The sequence below is a fragment of the Tiliqua scincoides genome, chromosome 1, assembly GCF_035046505.1.
Source record: "Tiliqua scincoides isolate rTilSci1 chromosome 1, rTilSci1.hap2, whole genome shotgun sequence".
NCBI lineage: Eukaryota > Metazoa > Chordata > Lepidosauria > Squamata > Scincidae > Tiliqua > Tiliqua scincoides.
In genome coordinates this window covers 137,859,692-137,880,715 of record NC_089821.1, presented here as the reverse complement: position 1 = coordinate 137,880,715, position 21,024 = coordinate 137,859,692, and the positions used below count along the sequence as shown (strand labels likewise).

The window sequence follows — 21,024 nt, the reverse complement described above, 5'->3', positions numbered from 1 at the left end:
TCACATCATTTTCAGAAGTGTCACATACACAACTTCCAGTCTTTCATGAAGAAAAAAAAAAAAAACTATATCAGAGTATTGCTAAGGGAATGGATATGCATTTACAATTATGGACTGACTTGGGATCAGTACAGTATGTTTAGAATCACAAACCAAAGTGAACAAGCATAAGGTCAGCACAGATAATACATTGAGGCTGCAATCCTATACACACGTAAATTGTTTCTGGGAGTCAACCACATTGGACACAGCGGGACTTCAGAGTAAACTTGTATAGGATTATGCTGTAGCAAAACTGTAGCTGTAACTTTACTGTAGCAAAAGGGCAGGGAAATCAGTTTTGAATCTGACCATTTTTGATATTGTGGAAAGATAAAGGTCACACTTGAATAATACGGATTTGAAGCAAAATCTCCTGTGTGTCTGGGTGTGCGTACGTGTGTACTAGATTTTCCATTTTTGCCCAAGGCCCATCCCAGCGAGTGAGGAAAAAGGCAGCAGTGATTTTGCTTATCCTTTCCCTTACACCTAGAGCTACTTTCATTTTTTTTGTACTACTTTTTAAAGAGAGAGTTTCCTTTTCTCATTTAATCTGACAAAGATTGTCCTCTTACAATGACCTTTCTCCCCCCCCCCCTTCCCTCCCCTGGGGCGATTGCCCTCATGGCAGTAACTAGATAACACACTCTATCAGAGATTTTTTTTTTTTTAAATCATTGGAAAGGCACTAGAGCTGATAGTGGCATCAATCCTAACCTGACATGGACCAGGGTCAACCATTTATCTCTTCACATTGCCTGTGGATACAGTGGCAGCCATCTTGGCTTTCTCTTTGCAGTTTAACAACCTTGCAAAAGGCACAATTGCTGGAAATGATAACATCTGCACTTCAAGACCAGTGTTTTAAACTTGGGATTTGGTGTTGCACACCAGTTCTACAGGACTCCATGCCACAGAGGAAGCAACAGAACAAGATGGTACAGAATCCCATCATACTTCAGACTAAAGGCAGGGGATGCCTCTTTCTAAAATTCTTTTTACACTCCCTCCATGTGAAAAATCTTGTTGCCAGTAAAAGCACATTAAGGAGAAAGTTTCCAGGTTTGCCTGTTCCCTGCTTTGCTAGTTTAGTTCCTCTAGCATTGCAGCAAATCTTTCAGAGAAAGCAGCATTCAAAAATTTGATCTGCAATTTGCAGTTCAAAGTGGTACAATCTGTTTTGCCACCTTAGAACTCTACTTATTCATTCCCACCTCAACTACTACATATGTAGACCAGCCCTTAATGCTCTTGGGTGTGAAGGGGAAAATGCTAGGAAATTTTATGCTGAAGGAAGTCTATTGGGATGTCATGGGGAATGAGGCAATACCAGGCACAAATAGGATCAGAGGAATCTGCAAAATGATCACACAGACATCAGTGTAATTTATAGTTGAGGAGACCAGAGGGATGCATCCTCCCAGCTTCAGAAGAAAGGGTGGTGGCAATAACAGCTTTGTGAATATATCATGTTCTGAATGCCATCAGGAAGTGATTTAAATGAAAGACGATCCATAAAGGATGTCATTCATCAAGCAAGGGGAGGGTACAAAGTTGTACCACAGGATACATTTAATATTGGTTAAAATGTGGAGGAGTGTTACAAAAATAACATAACAGTGTGAAGGAGGCCTTAGGCACAAAGCAGTGATTGCCATGTGTAACAGACCTGGAAATAAACAGTCAAGAATAAATGTGAGCATATCAAGTTCAGCAACAACCAGCAGAGCTACTGCCTAGGCACCCAACAGAGTGGTAGCATGAGGCTTGGTCACAGACACATATTCCAGGCATTTGGCCAAATCACACAGGAAACGCACACGCGCGCACACACACACGCACACACGCACACGCACAAAGCTGACTAGGACTATCATCTTTCTCTTGGCCATTTTACTATGGACCATCTCCTAATACAAATGGGAAGCATGTGCAATACAGGGCAGAGGACCCATGAAAGGCTTTACCATCCAGTTTTAGGTAATTAAAAAAAAGAGTTCTGGAATCTTTTTGCTATTCACTGCAAAATTCACTGCATGGTGACAATGGGAAATCCAGTTTTCAATCACAAAGATATGACATCACGTATCTAGCTTTGCCAGGAAGATTAGATTATGTTTTGTAGAATGGGAATCCCTCAGGAGTTTGGACTACCAGAGATATACCACTCTAAGAGTTAGGTTTTCCTTCCACTGATTTCATGTACATGGCATCTGTCCTTGCAACATATATTCACACCACACATGGAGCCAGGGGAAGAGGAGAAATCCATACAAGGGAAGCATTGTTAAAACAGCATGCTTACATGATTATTAGGTCTGGTCTACTGAGCTGGAATAATAATCTGAAGGCTCAGTAAGCATAATAGGTTCAGAAATACCTAAACCTGCTCAAAATCTGCCATAAGCCCAGCAGAGAGCATCATCCTCTTGTATGATCAGCATGTTTTATACATCTTATCATCACTATCTCGGTGGTTGACATTTCATTAGACAAGTACTAACTGAGCGCTAAGTTTTGTATATGCTCCTCTCTACTTTCCTAGTACTCAGAGTAGCATCTAGTCATGAACTAATTAAGTCCTGTGGGATAAACAATTGGAACGTGTGGCGTTTTTGTAGATTAAATCACATTATGTATAGAAACACAGATTCCTCCTTAACGACAGAGGAAATCGCAAGTATAAAGAATTCCAAAAGGAACACTCAGAGGTCTGTGTTTTTACATGCATGAACTCATTCATTCATGTACTTCAAGCAAAAGGTATCAGAGATGTTGAAAAGAAAAGAAAAATCCTAGCTCTCCACCATCAATCTCTGCTTAACCTTCAGCCCAGAAGTTATGTACATGCCAACATCTTTTAGATCAAGGCGTTTTATAGTCAACTCAACACCAGAAACAGGTGTTGGGCCCAAGGTCAGGTGTTGGGCCAGAGATGTCTGAGGGTTGACCAAGGTCACTTGGTCTAAAAAGTATTTGGTGGCCTCTGTTCTAGGAAGCTATTTTAATATATCCATAACAGAATTCTAGAGCCAACTAGTGGCAACAAAACAGTCCATATTCACCCTGTGGGAAGCAACTATCCTTGAATTTATGTCTATAATAGAACCTGACAGCAACTGTTACCCTGCACATGCCTGATCTCGGAAGCTAAGCAGGGTCAGGCCTGGTTAGTACTTGGATGGGAGACCGCCTGGGTATAGGCTTATACCATAGTCTTTCGAGACTGAAGGTTGCCAGCCAGCCATGTCTACAATGTAACAAAGAAAAGGCCAAATCTTCTCTTTTGGTTGCCTAATAACTAGAAACAGAAACTCTGACAGTCATCTTTGTATGATTGGGACCGGGGTGCTAAGCAGCAGTAAGAAATACTTCCCTCTCAGACAAGGCTAGCAGACCCTTCACAGTTACTATTCATTCATATAGCATCAGGGAACATGATGCTTTTAATATAAGAGGACAATTCCTGACTCAGGGGGCATACAATCTAATATTTGTCAGGAGAGACAACATAGAATGGAGCAGGGCGGTGACCAGATTTGACTAGGTCAAACACTGGCTGAGCGCTTCTCCTGGTCAGGCTATATGCTGAACCCTCAGCAGCAGTGGCAATAGGGTGTTTAAAAAAAAAATTTAACACACACACCAACATGACAAGTGTTCTCATTCAACATTCTTCATTAGACACAGAGTTTCAGAAGAAAAACAATAAAAACATATTTTATGTCTACTCTGATTAATAGCCGATAGGACTTTACCCAAAAACATTATGAAGTACCTCATTTTTGAGTGCCAAATTAGATTCCCTCTTTTTTGGGTGCCAAAATCCTGGGTTCTTAAAAAAAAAACTTGAACATCCAGCCACACCTCTGTTCAAAATCTTTTAATCTCCTGGGTAATTAACATAATCTGCCTTGTTTTCAAATTATTCCAAGAGTAGCAGATTAAACAATAGAAAAAAAATAGAAAATTAAACTACAGTTTAAACAATGTAAAAAAAGGTGTCCACAAACTCGTGCAAGAATCAGATGAATATTTAGTATGAAACCTTACAACATTTTTAAAAAGCATGAACCAACATAGCTACCAAGAAAGTAAAAGAGTGTTGCTCCTTGTTGGTGCCCAAGGAAGTTGATTCATCCTCAGCATGGAAGTGGACAGGAAAATCTTTCATGCTACGTATTTTTCATAAACCACAATTGGATCTTTAGCAGGGCATGCTAAATGGACCCCAAGAAAGAAACTCCCCTTGAGAGTGAGTCAAATGGGAAAAGTCCAAGAAACAGAAGCTTGGAAATGAGAGCCTTTTTTCTTAAGTTTGCACTGTCTTTTGGTGCTTATCTTTCGGTATTGACCATATTCCTCCATTTGCTGCACCAAATTCAAATGTGTTTTCTTCTTTTAACTACTAACACTCAAGTTTTTCACTATTTTTAATCAGAATCCTGTCAGCAGTACATTGCCCTTACCATCACCCTTCAGATCTTCATGTTACATGGCGCATTGCCAGTCCTGCAATGCATCGACAGGCAACGCAATCCTGTCTTGCGTGGGACCAGGCAAGCCTGAGCTGTATCCAGCACAAGACAAGGCCCAACGTGGCTCAGTCATAGGTAAGGGGAAACTCTTCCCCTTACCCCTGGGTAAGCCACTGCAGTCCCAATGCGTGTCCTCAGACTTGCACCACCTCAGGAGGTGGCATAAGTCTGAGGAGAGCGGAGCGGCTTGCAGCCACTTTGTGCTGCTCGGGGAATGGAGTTGGAATCCGGCATAACTGCCAGATTCCAGCCCCAACTCCCACTCCCTGTCTGCCCCCAGGACTGCCCTCCCCCCATCTCAGAATGCCTCCCCCCCACCGACTCTAGAGGAGGCGCAAACGTGCTTTATGGTACGTTTGCAACTCTCCTGGGCTGGCACAAGGGACTTGCACTGGCTCAAGGTGCACTCTGGATTGCGCCCAGGGTTTCCTTGATCAACTTGTGAATCCCAGCTCAGCAATTATTGACATATTTTTCACATCAGTCTACTCTCCACTCTCAATGCTACTTACTCTAAACTCTGTTCATCCTCCATTAGTTCCCATCACACCAACTTTTCACCTATAACATAAGCTGGTCTAAATTCTTCCTAAGCCACCAAAAATAATATTTCTTCTACATTCCATAATGTTTGCCAAGAGCCAGTTTATCAAAAGAAATTTTTTTTTCAGAAATCAAAATTCTAACACTTAATGGGAACATTTCAAATCAAGTTGCTGCAATCAGGGTCCATGAGAGGAGGGGTGCAGGAGGTAATTTGTACCTGGGCCCAAATTTGTACCAAATGTGTACCAAAGGAGGGGCCCCAGAGATTTCCTGGGGTCATACATTTTCTGATCTTACCTGGAGTCACTGCCTATGCAAGATGCTGGGGACACTACTGCAGGTGGTAGTGGCAGCTAAAACCACAAGCCATATATACAGGGCCCAGGAATGCATACACAATACTCCTTAACATGGTGTCAAATCTGGGAGGAAACTGGCCTGCTACAGTAGCCCTTTGGCTTGTGAATCTGCTTACCACAAAGGAGTGTATAGGAACTCTGGGAAACAGCTGCAGGACTACAGCTGTGGGAGCTGCTGCAGAAGTAAGTTTTGGTACACACAGGACACTCTCCATTCTAGTGTAAGCCTAAATTATTTTCCGTATTTAAAAGATTTTAGAGAGATTTTTACAGTTCAATCCAAAACGGCCACCACTGTCTCCCACATGGCCAAAACAGCTGCTGGAGGCTCCTTGGAGCAACACTCAGGCTGCAATCCTATCCACACTTACATGGGAGTAAGCCCCTTTGACTCTAATGGGATTTATTTCTGACATGCATAGGATTGGGCTCTCATTTCTTCCCTTACCCAGGTAGAGCCCCACTGGTGCCAATGGGTCTCAGTCTGCGCCCACTATTTAGCAGGCATAGAAGCAAGAAGGCCCATGTCAGGCGGCTCAGTTTGGGAGGGGGCATAGGGTTTAGAGGCAGCCTCTGCCACCATCCCCCTCCCAGGCCCAATCTGCCCACTGGAAATACTCACTGCTTAGCGTTCCACTCCCACATTGTCCTGGCACTGAGGCTCAGCACCAACTAGTGGTAGCTTTTCCGCCAACACCGAGTGTCTCCCACCAGAGGGAAAGCGCCTTATGGAATGTTTACAACATGTAGCACTGGTGGTGTGCACACACTGCCAGTGGAGGTGGGGGGATAGGATCAGGCCCTTAGACCTCCATTTGGTTTTCCGTATTACTGTTGGGTTTTCTATAATATGGATTAGGCAGGTAGACCTGGGCTCCACATTGGAAAGTCCAGGAGACCTGGGCTCCAAAGACCAGTCTGGCTGTTGCCATCCTCCTCCTACCCTGTTTTGCCCCTCTCCTCTCTCTTTGGGATAGGGTCCAAAAGAAACTTTGTACCCCCTGATAAAATTCTTCTTAAAGGACCTGGCTACAATCATACCCATAAGCAATGCAAAAGATACAAGTTGATACATGTTAAATGGTTATTCCAGCGGTTTTCAAACTCTCAGGGAGAGTTTGAACCACATTTAAGTCTTGGTGGGGACGGGGTGGAGGCAGCGACACGATCACCAGGATCACGTCGCTAAGGGCTGCTGCAGGGACTGGGATGCACTCACCACTCCCTTCAGCAGCAGCCATCCTGGGTTGTGGGGAGCCCTGCACAAGCGACTACAGGGCTCCATTTGTTCTGCTGCACCCACAGCCCTAAAAAAATTGGAACCACCCTCCCAGGTGGACATTAACACTGATGCTTAAGTTATAGCCACTGTTTGTTTCTCTGGCAGTCCTACTGTTTTTGCTTGCCAGCCATCAGAACGGAGGAAAGAAGAAGCTGCTAAAGCAACGAAATGTTTATAGCTCCATATGAGAACAAGATTTCAATTCTAACTCCTTTGCTCCAGCCCAGATGTCAATTCAGAAGAACAAACAAGGTCCTGTTTTGTTTCAAGAACAATGTGCACATGAACTCTGCTGGCACCTGGAGTGTCTTACAAAATAAATTCAAAAAATGAAAACTAGCAATGCTTTTTTACAGGGGGAGAAAGATACACTAAGCAGGAACCAAGAGTGAATCCCTAAATTGTCCTAGAAGTGTTTGTGTGCTTTTTAAAATGTGAGAAGTCACATCTAGAGGACAGTCATTGTAGTCTTGGGAGTTCCCAAACCACAAAGTTTGTATGGGTCATATTTTCAGCTGATGTGTCAATTGATGACATAGACCTTCATGCCCAGTACATGCAGAAATGCATTAAATCCTTGGAGTCCAGTGTTTAAGGGGAAATGTGACGTCCCATTACTTCTCTGACATCATGCACCTCTTGCTAATAGCACCATTATTATAAACCAATGTATAAGGTGCTATTAATGCATTTCTCTGACTGGGACCATTATTTCCAGTGGAAAGGTAAGGCCAGTTTGCATGACATGATTTAAGCATCTACAAAGAAGCATGCATATACAGCATAGTGTCATAAATCTTAGCAGGGGGCTGTCAACTAAAATTGAAACCACTTAACTGACCTCCTCCTCGCCCCGACCCCCTACCCACACATGTTCAGAACTTCATTTAGCAAACACAAGATTCTGCAAGCTACAAATACACATATTCATGTATGTTTACTATCCTGGGACAAGGTAGTCGCTCATGTCCTAGCCACTAGGTAAGACCATGGCAGAACATTGAGCTTTCTTCTGCTCAGCTATTCAAGTTAAATCAGATTTGATGGAAGGTGAGTGGTGCTTGATGCAGGGCAGCCTACTATGTGAACAGCAGCCAAATCCTAGGGAGTATTGTGGATATGATCTCTCCAAGGGCAAACTGAGATATGGTATTTTTACTGTTCTGGCATTAACTTCCCATTTGTACAGTATATATATGTAAGCCTGCTGTTTGCAGGCCAGAACGGGGGGGGGGGCGTGAGGCCAGTTGGCATGAGCCTACGGTTTTGAGGGGGCCTACTACAAGAGAGTCAATGGGCATCCTTTAGCACTAACTATTAAAATTTTAAAGAGTAATACAGATAAAATATAAGTAAATAAATGCAAATAATAGCAACCAACTCTGCTAGTGGCAATTCATGGAAAACAAGGGAGTACAGAAAAATGTTGATGACATGTTTGATGTTAATTATATGGATGGTGTGTAATGTTGGACAATCAGTCCTTGGTGTGTGGAAATTCCTATGGTATTAAGATGAGATTAATATTGGTTGATGGTTTGTTGAAATACTTAGAAGACAACCCAAGACAACAATACTCTAATTCAGTGGTTCCCAAACTGGTGGGTCATGACCCTAAGAGCCTGGGAAGCACTCATCGACTCAAAAACAATCATAACAGGGGCATTTTCCAAGTTGTTGAGTCACTGTTTTGTGACTCTAAAGAACTCGAATCAAGTCTCCCCCTTTAAAAAGCCCGCCCTGGAAAAAAACTGAGCTGTTACTGGGTGTGTGTGTGTGTGTGTGTGTGTGTGTGTGTTGGAGTTCTCTTTAAACACTCCCCTGCTGTCCTCGCCCACCTGTAAACAAGCCAAGCAAGAGGGAGGAGAGTCAAGCGCAGCAGCTGAAAGGCTTACCAGGATGAACCAAGCCTTGGCAGCTGTACTCATAAGTAGTCCCACCGTCACTGGTCATTCAGTGAGGGTTCTTCCTCCCCAAGTAACAATTGAGCTCAAAGTATGGTGGAATGCGGTGGAAATCATGATTGTTATGAACTGCCTTTCCCCCCCCCCACTTCCCTGCCTCCTTCCCCTCCCTGGGCTTTTCCAGCCAATTGTAAGGCAAGAACCCCCTTGACTCCTCTTCCTAACCTACCTCAGTCTAAGAAAGTATCAAACTTCCCATCCTTTGTCCAATGATCATTGGTTCCTTCCTTCCTATCAGATATGGGCAAAAGAGTCCGTTCCCACCTCTACCCCTCCTGCTCAGATGCAAAAGCAAACACTAACTCTTCCCTGCCTCCTGGCTAGAACTTCCCCTCTGCTTGCCCAGTCTGAATGATGCCCCACAAGGTCTTTCACACTGCAAAAACAGTAAGCAAGGACACCCAGACACAGTCAGACTCAGTGGCGTAGCTAATGATCTTGTAGCCCGGTGCCAAGCTCAGAATGTTGCCCCGGAAGTGATGTCACAACAGGAAGTGACGTCACACCCCGACTTTTTAAAAAGTGAAAATTGGGAGGAATCTACCTCCTCCCCCCAGCAGCTCACCACCAACTTGTTCTGCTGCCTCCCCTTAGTCAGTGGCATAGCTAAGGCATCTATTAGCCGCCTGGGATCAAAGAAAATTTGTAGCCCCCCAATGAAAAAATCAAATTTAATTAAATAAATGAATAAACAGTGTGCCTCTTATTAGTTAGAGACACTATGCTGGCGTAAAGAGGGATGTTTATTCTCCCCCTGCTAAATATAAAAGGAGCACCACTTGAAAAGTGCCTTTTTTACCCACTTAGCAGGGGTAACTGTATTATGATACATGGAAATGACTGACTCATATTAACACCTTATTGGTTTCATGCTGTATCATGATAACATGTCATTGCCTCTCAGAACAGTCAGTTTCATAGGTTGGTTTTGAGTTAAGAAAATCCAATTTTTGTTCTATAAGGCAGTTGTATTTTCATTTTATGGTTAATTAGTCATAACTTTTGATATAATAAAGATATTCCAATGTAGTTTATTTCATTGCATTCGGCATTAAATTACCTTTCCAATGATACATAACATGATGGTATTATTCATACATACCAAGGTTTTCACAATTTTGGTCACCAGTGTCAAGCTCAGCTTGTTGCCCCCATAAAGCTTGATGCCCGGTGCAACTGCTACCCCCTGTACCCCCTGCACCCCCTTAGCTACACCACTGGGCAGACTCAAGTCTGCATGTGTGGGGACAAGTGCCAAGTCAGGGGGCTCTTGACTCAAATGTTTTTCCAAGTCTTCCACATGTGCAAATCAAGTGTAAACAAGTCAACGAAAAACATGCATTTTTGTGACTCCAAGTCGAGTCACCTGACTCGAGTTCCCATCCCTGGCACTGATTACAAAAGTACTTGAAAAGTAAGTTTGAAATGGGGCCTACACTTCCCATCTCGCCCAGGCCTATATCCAGCTCTACGCAACCCTGGGTGATTGAACTATATTAACCCAAGAATCTGACTCAAGAGCAGGCTGACTTACCTGCACTGAACGTACCTGCTGCAGTGGGCATCCCTGAGCACCAATGTCTTCAGGAATGTTCCAGCCTTCCTGCAGGCACAGCTGCACCTTGTGCTATCACAAAGTGCTTTATAGTGCTTTTGCAACAGCGTGGGCCCACAGAGCACACACTCCACTGGCACAACTACTGGATGTGACTGGGCCATCAGTCTTAGTGCCATCAATTGATTAAGGGACTACATTAATTTATCAAAATATAAGCAAGTACTATATCTTCTGATGATGTTTGCCATCTCCCAAGGCATTCTCCCTACTGTCTCACAGCATTCTTTTAAGATGAAACCTGTACGGATATGAGCATCATCTAAAGACAAAGTAGACTTTTTTCTTGCAAGATGATTGTCCTCACTCATATACAAATGCATGCAGACTTTAATGATTAAACAGCTCATGTTACCAACTAAGATTACTTTAACCAGATGATGGTTCTGAGGAGGGGTAAGCCAGGTCACAAATGGCCAAGAGCTCATGTCATCAGAAGGCCCACTTAGTTGGGCTGAGATTTGAACCTTCAGCACAGGTGGCAGAAGTAGTACTCTATACATCATCACTGGAAGGGGCTTGGCCTTTGTGCAGGGCTTTGCCCCAAGGCTCCTGAAAACCAATGGCTCTCATCTCAGTCTGTGAGCTACCTGGAACACTGCAAACAATATAGTGCTTTCCAAGTGTGCAAGCACCCCACATGTACTATCTTGATGGTTGTCCTTACAACAACCCTGTAAGGCAAGTATTAATATTCCCACATTGTAGCTAGAGAGCTGGGAGGGAGCAGCTTGCCAAAGGTCACCTGGTACAAATTTTAGGCCTAGATGAGATTTGAAACAGGAAGGTCCTGATATGCAGCACAGTGTGTTGGCCACTATGCAATACCAGTTTTGTGTTTTAACACTGGAGATAAGGGATGGCTAGCTGTCGGGAAGAGAACTGGCACCAGTCCATTATCAAGAAAGTCCAACCTACCTCAGTTTTTGATTTACTATTCACACTGAAAGGGTGTTCAGAATGAGAGAGGAAATGACTTACCCTTTCCCTGAACTGTTTGTGTAAACATTAATGAACTAGGATGCATTCTTCCTCTTCCCACAGTGCATCAAGCATGGTGCTTGATGGTAGGATCCAAAGCCCAAGAACAGTTCATTTGGGGATATCCCAGGATTCTTGTTTGGGGCACCAGCTCCCTCTGTTTTCTTTTCAAAACATACACTATGTGAACAGCACAGCAGGCATTGCAAAGACCTGTTCTACAATTGCAACAGAAAGAGATGATTTGTGAATGAGGCAACCCTTCAGACTGAACATGGTGATGGGACCTCATTTTAATGCCCACCTATGTCAAATTCCCCTGCAAGGAAAATAGCCAGTATAGTACCTAAAGGCTGAGCTAAATCCCTTCTTTCATGTGGGCTACTTTATTATTTTACTTGCAGGGTATTTAAAATGGGGAGCGCCTCCACCTATCGTCTTTAGTGATAGTCCTTTCTGCCAGCTCACCATTCTATAGCCTTGTTCTCAGCACATCCTACTGCATGTGTAAACCCAGTCTTACATCTACAAAATACCTACAACCCAAATTGCATTGGTCAATGCAATCACAATTTAGTCAGCAAGAGTTGCTAGACTGCCCAAGGGGAGTGTATTTTTTAAAAGTGGCAACCAGATATTTGAAAATCCAAGCTCCCATTTTTAAAAAAGTTACGTTTCTAGCCTTTATAGCTGTGAGGATAGCTAACAAAACTGAATGAATTGTATGCATTAACAGCGTTTCTCAAACTGTGGGCCGGGATCCACTAGGTGGGTTGCGATCCAATTTCAGGTGGGTCCCCATTCATTTCAATGGTAGAGAAGGTTCTCAGTACAGCAAGACAGTGTCTGATTAGCCCTCCCCGCCACCGCTGCCAGGTGGTTGGCACTTGACCTTCCCACAACTTTTTACACATGCAGAAAGAAAATCTGCAGGTGTAAAAGAAAATTTTACACACAAATCACCATTCATTAGGTTGTGGTCAGACCCTGATGTCAGTATAGAAGTGCTGAATTTTCCAAATTTATTATTATTATTATTATTATTATTATTATTATTATTATTATTATTATTATTAAAGATGCAAAAGAGTACTAGCAGACAGCCACTATAAAAGACGCTGCTGGGGTGAGGAGGGCCATTTACTCTCCCCCTGCTAAATAAAAGAGGAGAACCCACTTGAAAAAGTGCCTCTTACCCAATTCCATTTATAGTTTAAATTTCAATTTAGAAATTAAGTATTGAGGAAATTTCACTTTGGAATGTTTTAAGTCCCAACACCTTCTTGATTCATGTAAAGTGATCAATGGATATTCCACACATTACTCATACAAGACAAAACTAGAGTGCATTGTAGCCAAATTCCAAGAAAGGACAGAACTGTCATCAGTATTTTTTTAATGCATTTTTAAGGGCCTTTTTTTTAATACATGGCTGATTCACAAGTACATGCTTATCACTTGATCCCTTATCAGCAGAAGTGTTTGTTGCCAGTGAGTAAAATAGAATTATAGATAAGGGTCCAATCCTATGCCAGGGCAATGCCAGTGACCGGCACACTGCCCTTGCAACCACCGTCACAAAGTGATGTAAGGCACTCCTATGCCAGTGGAGAGGCTGCAGTGTCAGGGCTGAAGCCAGTGCCAGTTGGCACAGGTTCTCAGTGCCGGGCTGCTGCAGTATCCTGGGCATTTCGGGCTGCCGCTGGCGGCACCTTGGGAGAAGGGGACTTTCATCCCCTTCTCCTGGGTAAGGGAAGTAGCCCCACAATGGATTTGTGAATGCATTTGTATAGGGCGCTGAGCCCTACACGAACAGACAGGATCCTGTGGAGCAGAGCTCCACCAGACTCGCCTCTCTGCCTCCCAGCTCCCTCCCCCGGCACGCCTCCCACCAGCCCTCTCCCCACCTCCCACCTCGCCATCACGCCTTGTCCCCGCTCTCTCTCCACCTCCCCATTCCCCGTCACACCTCCTCCTCCTCGCCTCTCCCCCACCCCTGCTTTCCTCTCCGTGGCTCTGCGGCCCATGAGACCGCCAAGCAGCAGAGGCCAGATGGTCATCCAGCACTCGCCTGGTACCGGCGAGTGCTGGGCTAGCACAGGCAGTAGCCCAGCAGTAAGCCTTGCAAACGTGCCTTATGGCACGTTTGCGACAGTGCGCCCCAGCAGAAAGCCAGAGCATCAAGCTCAGGATTGGGCTCTCAGTTGACTGAATGAATTGTGAAAACAGGGGAGGAGAATGCATCTGAGATTACACGGAGAGGTACGAGTGTTCTATCTGTGGCAATTAAATCTATGATTGTTCATTCAGATTCATTTGATGCCACAGTCAACAAGTGTTTAATGCAGTCCATAGTGGCAGAATCTGTGCATTCCAATCAATACTCTTTTAGAGATCATGACTAGCTAAAATCAGTACTAGAAAAGAACTGGAACTGTTATCCTCCCAATTCCAGGTTTAATTTTGTTATTTGATTTTTCTCTGTAAACCGCTTTGTGAACTTTTAGTTGAAAAGCGGTATATAAATACTGTTAATAATAATAATAAATTTGCACCTGTTATTTAAGGTAAATGTTTATTAATTATAGTTCAGAGAGCAAGTCAGACAAACTTAAATTGTCCAGATTGCTAACCCTAGATTGGAGAAATAGGAAGTAAATACAATTTGATCTCACTTAGGCAGCCAACCTATAATCTCGCTTTATTGTATTCCATAGTCTATGCATGGAAATTTTTTAATTTGCCCTGTGTACAAGAATTGTTGCTACTCATGTGGTAACAAAGAGAAGGTTTAACACTTTCCCGATTCAATTGGTTCACAATCCAATACTTTGGACAAAAGTTACCACCAAAGAGGGAAAAAGAATCCATGATCAAGATCTCCAATGTAAGCACCAGAGACCAGAGGAAACTTCAGTTAGAAAGAGGGTTTGCATTTCTGTGAAAGGAGTTCTCAAGAAATGAAGAGATAACAGTAAGCTATAAATTCAAGTTAAGAGAAATAGGGCAGGTCTCATTCATATTTGATAAACCATACGATTAACCCTAGTTAACCATAAGATGCACTGCTGTGCATTAAGACTGCTATTCAAAGTTGGAGAGCATTTAATATTATATATTGCCCCTGCCCAGTCTAAATTGTTTTTTTCCCTTAAATGTACACAATATTACAAATTAAATTTTAAGCTGTTTGAATCAGTCTATAAAAAAGATTTGATTATACCTGAGTGTTCTGGCCCCGGTTTTTCCATATCTCAGTAATCTTGGCGGTAATTGGCTGATTAGGTCCCTCACACTCCATCTCTGCCTCAGTTTCCATGGTAATGTTACAGGAGCTATTATAGATGAGAACTTCATCTCTTTCCACTTTAGGGCTGAAACGAGAAGGGAGGTTAAATGGGGTGTCATCAATCTTAATGAAATGCAATTATTTTTACTCTTATTAATCATCGCAAGCCATTAGCTTGTGGCAACTCCAGGCCACCATTTGTCAAACTTTGCAAATTTCTGTAATTTTGTTTCCATTCTTTTATTGTTTATTTGTTTTGCCTCCCTCCCCCACTTTATCTGCAAACCCTCCCCACCAAAAATACACACAGGAAATATTTCTCAGTGATGCTGCTCTGCCTCTCGATATATATATATATACACACACACACACGCTCACACGGAGGTATGCAGTTCCAGAACTGAGTGGACAACTAGAGAAAATAGACACTGCTTGAGTCAAAGATGGAAGCAAACCCCAGGTAGCGCTTGTTTCCTTTCCCTCTCTTACTCACACTTAATCCTGGGGAATGAATAACTTGCAACTCCCTTAGGGCAGGCGCAGAAATTGGAAAACCACACAACTGGCTAACTGGTCCCTAATTCCCACTGTGAAAAAATGAGCTCATTTAGGGTTCCAATTCTTGCTACCCAGCTGATAGCAATGATGCTTTCTTGCTAGCACTGGAACATTAACTTAGTAAATTAATTAAACTTACTTAACAGCCCAGGCTAAGCAGATTCGATATATGTGCCAGTTTGTTTAACAGCCCCCCCCCTTTTCTTGAAATCTCACATTGGGATATGGGAGATGGGGTGTAATAGAAAGGGTAATAGCAAAGGGATGCTCTTAATTAGCCTGCCCCACTGACAGCTGCTCTCTTGGGTGGAGAAGTTCTAAAATTATAATCACTATTTCTGATTACTGGAACACCAATTTGCATTCCTTTCAAACGCCTTGCCAAAGCATGAAATGCTCTCACACTTTAGACTATATGAGTGTGAACACTAAATGGAATTTTCTAAAGCTCCGTGTTTTCACTTGGTCCTATCATAGTTCCCAGTTAGAGCTGTCACTTTTGTTTTCCGGCAAGGTGTCTGTGCCTTTCTCATTTGTGTGACAAGCAAAAATTCAGCAGGTAAAATGTTTGCCTTATAGATACAGCGATGAGAAGATTCACCACTGAATTGCTGTATGGTATATCACTGTCCAAAGGCATAATAACTCTGCTAGGAAAAAAAACCCCATTTTAAAAATATCTTTTAATATCACATATATGGGAAACTCGGAGTGCCCAGATATAAAGCAGACAAGGGCAGTTGCATATTTAAAAATCAAGTACTGTTTTAGACGAAAATTCAGCAGGTGCTGTGTTTGCAACCCTACATGAGACTGCCCAAATTTTCTGTGTTAAACAATTATTTAGCAATGCATCTGGTCAGTCTGCTAAGCCCAAAAAGGGAAACAGATTTTTCTTCAATGATTTCGGTTGCCAGATCTTCAGCTGGAAGCCCAGTCTGGTCCCTAAAATACTAAGAGGTAGCACACAAGAGTATATAGTTACTGGTTCTGCCCATTCAATTCCAACACCAATTCCACACGCTCACTACGGTTGCCAACTTTTTTTTACTGGTCCCAATCCTATGCCTGTAACATTAGAACACAGAAATGTATGGGTAAAGGTGCAGCTCAGAGATTCTCCTCATTGTTTTCAAAATCTGTTGTAGTAGTAGGTAGCTCAATAGTCATGACTTCTCCTGTCCATTTTTCTCTATCTAGTAATAGACAGAATTCCAGATTTCAGAAGGTGGGTTTCAAGGAAGGGAATGGAAGATCCAATGAGGAGAAAGTCATGACTGTTCCCAATTCAGCAGTAGATTTAAAAGTTAAAAAAAATCTAGTTTGTTGCAACCGAGAAACTCTGAACAAGTACCAGGAAAAGCTACTTGCTTAATTATTGTGTGTCTGGATGCTGTTCAAAACCAAAGAATGGAGCCAATAAACGACATGGCTACCTGACTGCCTATGACCTTCAAGAATGTAGCAAGTTATCCCAAACACCTGGCTAGTGTACCACAGCGTACCAACAGCAAGTACTGGTTGTCGGTTCTTGTTGGACCAATACTGCATTGACATGCTGGATATTGCTTTGACTTCTTAGCTTGTGAATCAGCAATGTGAAGAGGGGGAAAGCACATCTTTCTGTTTTTCATAATCCCTAATCTTTTCTCCCCAATGGCATTCACCAGATGTTGCTTTGGATCAGAAGATAAATATAAAAAAAAAAATCTATGAAGGAGCAGAGTAGGCTATTTACTAGATGGATCTTCTGATGTTCTCTCTGATTCAAATAATACTTCAGAAAGACAGGGGAGAGATGCTTTGATACCCACAATGAACGGATTTCACATTCAATCAAGCAGATCTCTCTGCAGGCCAAAACATACTCTGCTATCATCAGCTTAGGAAACAGAAATTCTGTGCCATGCCTATTCCCCATTAAAAGGAATGTTCCTACAAAACTGAAGTGCACCTTACAAAAAACAACATGTAGGATTCAGCCACGATTATGGAGAAGAATCATGCCTAACCTGATAAACAGTCCAGTAAGATGGATCCATGATGAGTTGATAGTTGTCCTGTTAGGTAGTAAAGAGGAACACAAGGAATCATCACAAAGGTACTGGTAAGGTGTGGCTGCTTTTATGACATATGCATTGGTGCTGATTTGGATGTCGCACTGGATCAATGCTACACTAGACGCTCTGCAGTCTTCTTCTTCCTCCAAAGAGCAGGTCAGGCTGCAGAGAATGGCTAAGGAGGCTGAGTTAGAGAAAAAACAAAAGAAAAGAGAGTAAGATACAACTCAGACACATAAGTAAAGAAGACTGCTATCTTTTAAGGATAGCCCTGGTCCTATACGTAGAACAGCAACCTCTCTTATTGAAATGGGAGGGGAACACTTTGCTACCAAGCTGCATGTATTATTTATTTACCCAGCATGTAGCTAATCTGTGGAACTCTTTGCCACAGGATGTGGTGATGGAATCGGGCCTAGATGCATTTAAAAGGGGATTGGACAAATTTCTGGAGGAAAAATCCACCACAGGTTACAAGACATGATGTGGATTGGACAAATTTCTGGAGGAAAAATCCACCACGGGTTACAAGGCATGATGTGTATGTGCAACCTCCTGATTTTAGAAATGGGCTATAGCAGAATGCCAGATGCAAGGGAGGACCCCAGGGTGCAGATCTCTTATTGTCTTGTGTGCTCCCTGAGGCATTTGGTGGGCCACTGTGAGACACAGTTAGCTGGACTAGATGGGCCTATAGGCTGATCCAGCAGGGCAGTTCTTATGTACTTATGCACTGTTTAAGGCTCAAGGAGTGAGGCAAGTTAAAAAGCTTTCATCCCTAACTAAGAAAGCAACCTCATTAGCTTGTTGGTGAGTAGCTGAACTTAGTTTTGTTGTGAGTATGCTACTAAAACATCCCAAATTGGGACTATACATGGCCGCTGACGTAAAAGGCAGAAGGGCTTCTTAACTCTCTCCTCTTATACTGTTTTCTAACCAAATACTCACTTCACCTCACTGCTTTTATCCCTACACAGGAAAATCCTTATGTTTTCCCCAGCAGCGGGTAAGAGTGAGAGAGAGGGATAATATCTGATAGGAAAACACTACTAGGAGAAAAGAATAAGAAGCCCCTTCCCACCCCATGACCATCTCCTCTTTCAAACTGCAGCTTCAGTGGTTGACTTTGGTAAAATATAAAATCTGTAAGAATACAAACAGACATACTCATAATGTATGCTGGAACTCTAATCTGCTTCTCTTTGTCTTTTTTATGTCGTATTGTTGTTTTTCATCAGCCACACTGAACACTATAGCAGAAGAATTGTGTATACGTTGAATGAACAAATAATGCAAATAATGTTTGTTCTCGGTCATACACTTAGAGGCCTCAAAGTCAGCTATTTGACTCCCATGTGTATACATAGTAGTAATAGAAATAATCAATAATAGCACAATGTTTACTGGCACTGTATGGGCAAAAAAGGGCACAATCAGCAATGGGAAACTCACATGTTACCATAATTAAGAAGATGTACCCAAGTAGTCATGTGAATGAGTTGTACTTATTTCCAGAAAACCCAAGAAGGGCAACCTGGGCATTCAGTCTACAGTTCTCATCCTTGCAAGAGAGCAAGTAACTTGCATTGCCTATTTGTACAAGGGAACTGCATTCTTATTCAAGTGTTAATTCATTTTCAGCCTGCGCATATGTGACAGGGTGGAAGGCAGTGGCAATTCTGACCACTGTGCCACCTGGGGCAAGTCTGGAAGTGCTGCCACCCCTGCCTTCTAAGGCCTCGAGAGAGCCTTAAAATGTCACTTTCCTTTATAGACCTGAATTAACATTTTAAGGCCCTCTAGAGACCTTAGAAGGCTTTCTGAGGGCCAGGGAGATCACGCGCGGCCACTCCAGCTCTCAGAACATCTCAGAATGGGGAAGCAGCAGGTGTGGGTGGCCCTTGGGGCAGCATGGCTGGGCGGCGGCACTCCCCCAGCTGTGCTGCTCAGTAGCACTTGCACCCATGGATACCCCCCAGGTATGCCACTGGTGGAAAGAATACAGAGGAGGACGTTTACAGTTCTCTGGGTTGATGAAACTAAAGAAGAAAGACTAAACTCACACCAAAACCAAATGGGCATTTAAAATTCCTTCAGTTTAGAAAGAAGTTCAATCGACAATTGAGTTGAGCCAGAAGTGGCCCAGTCCCCTTATCCCTTGTGGCAGAATAGTATTGGCAACCTTCAGTCTCGAAAGACTATGGTATCGCGCTCTGAAAGGTGGTTCTGGCACAGCGTCTAGTGTGGCTGAAAAGGACAATCCGGGAGTGACAATCCCTTCCACACCGGGAGCAAGTGCAGTCTGTCCCTGGTCTGTCTCCCTGGCTATGGGCCTTCCTTCTTTGCCTCTTAGCCTCAGACTGTTGGCAAAGTGTCTCTTCAAACTGGGAAAGGCCATGCTGCACAGCCTGCCTCCAAGCGGGCCGCTCAGAGGCCACAGTTTCCCACTTGTTGAGGTCCATCCCTAAGGCCTTCAGATCCCTCTTGCAGATGTCCTTGTATCACAGGTCCTTGTGTCCTTGTGGCAGGCGCCTTAGTTATTGTTTGTAGAAGGTTATGGGAGGTTTGGTTTAACTAAAATTGGGGGAAGCTTGTGAATTTCACTAAAAAGCCACTTACCTTTCTCCCCATAATTTGAAAACAGATTATCAGTCATGATCATTAGCTTCTTTGAGACAAGAGACCATTTTCTTATTCCTTTTGCTATGTAAATTGTTTTGAGAACTTTTGTCAAAAATATTCTTACAGCCCAATCCTCTGGGGCCGCAGTGCCGGTCTAACGTATATTGCTATGAGCTCAGCCGACACGAGAGTGCTGGAAAGCACTTCATGACAGCTGACGGGTGGCAGGCACTGACTCAAAGGCCTGTGCGGGAACGCAGTGGCCTCTCGCACCAGCAGAAGAGGCACTGGTTGCTGAGGAGGGTAAGTGCCGCACCAAGTGGCGTGGAGGCAAAACATGGCGGGGGAGGGTGGTGACAGTGATGGGGTTGGCAGACCAGGTCCACGAGGGGCTGGGGTTTGCAGCAGAGGCTCCCACTGGATCCTATTCCCCCCTCCTGTGCCAATATGCCTACACGGGACTGCTCCAGCCTGTGCCAGCAATTTTGCTGGTGCAGGCCTGAGTAACCCCATAGTGGCTTCTGGTGATTTCCACAGGGCAGGGGGATAAATCTCCCTTTACCTCAGGGAGACCTCCAGTAGCCTCATTTCCCATACTCTATACAACAGTCGCTGTTTTGGCGCTGCTGCATCATTGGTTAGGACTGTCACCACAATTGTTTGCCAACTTTCAGTCTCGAAAGACTATGGTATAAGCCACAGCACCTGGTATTCCCGGGCAGTCTCCCATCCAAGTTTTACCCAGGCCTGACCTTGCTTAGCTTCCAAGATCAGACATGTGCAAGGTTACAGTTGCTGCTTAGGACTGTGCTGCCCTTCTTATTGTTCATAATAATATCCAAACAGTTTGTATGAGTAATGCAGTAAGGATTGACCACTTTGTGCTTTAGGAATAAGACCTATGTTCCAGTCCCACTTTCTTTGCTACCATGTAATCTCTGTGTAACCTTGGACAGTTTTCACTGAGCAAAAAGAGCCTAGTCTAGAGTTGCCAGGTATAGATCCTAACAATGTTCCTCAATTGCACAAAAGGCACTGACAACCCCCCCCCCAGGTATAACAGCTGCAAATGTCCCAGGGCACCACATGGGGAGGCTGCCATGATCCACTCCCTTCCGCATGCTGACCTGTTCGTTTTTTCGCTCCTTGCCTGTTTGTCCAAGGCAAGAGC

At 43.5% G+C, this 21,024-nt stretch overlaps 1 protein-coding gene across 1 annotated transcript in view; it reads right to left on the bottom strand.

Moving 5' to 3' along the window:
- Nucleotides 1-21,024, bottom strand: part of PKHD1 (PKHD1 ciliary IPT domain containing fibrocystin/polyductin) — a 239,695-nt gene that overhangs the window by 120,322 nt on the left and 98,349 nt on the right. The window contains exons 30-31 of the mRNA XM_066622360.1: nt 17,184-17,415; nt 14,548-14,698 (exon numbers count right to left, since the gene is read on the bottom strand). Coding sequence (XP_066478457.1) covers nt 14,548-14,698; nt 17,184-17,415 — 383 coding nt within the window. The remainder of the gene's footprint in view (nt 1-14,547; nt 14,699-17,183; nt 17,416-21,024) is intronic.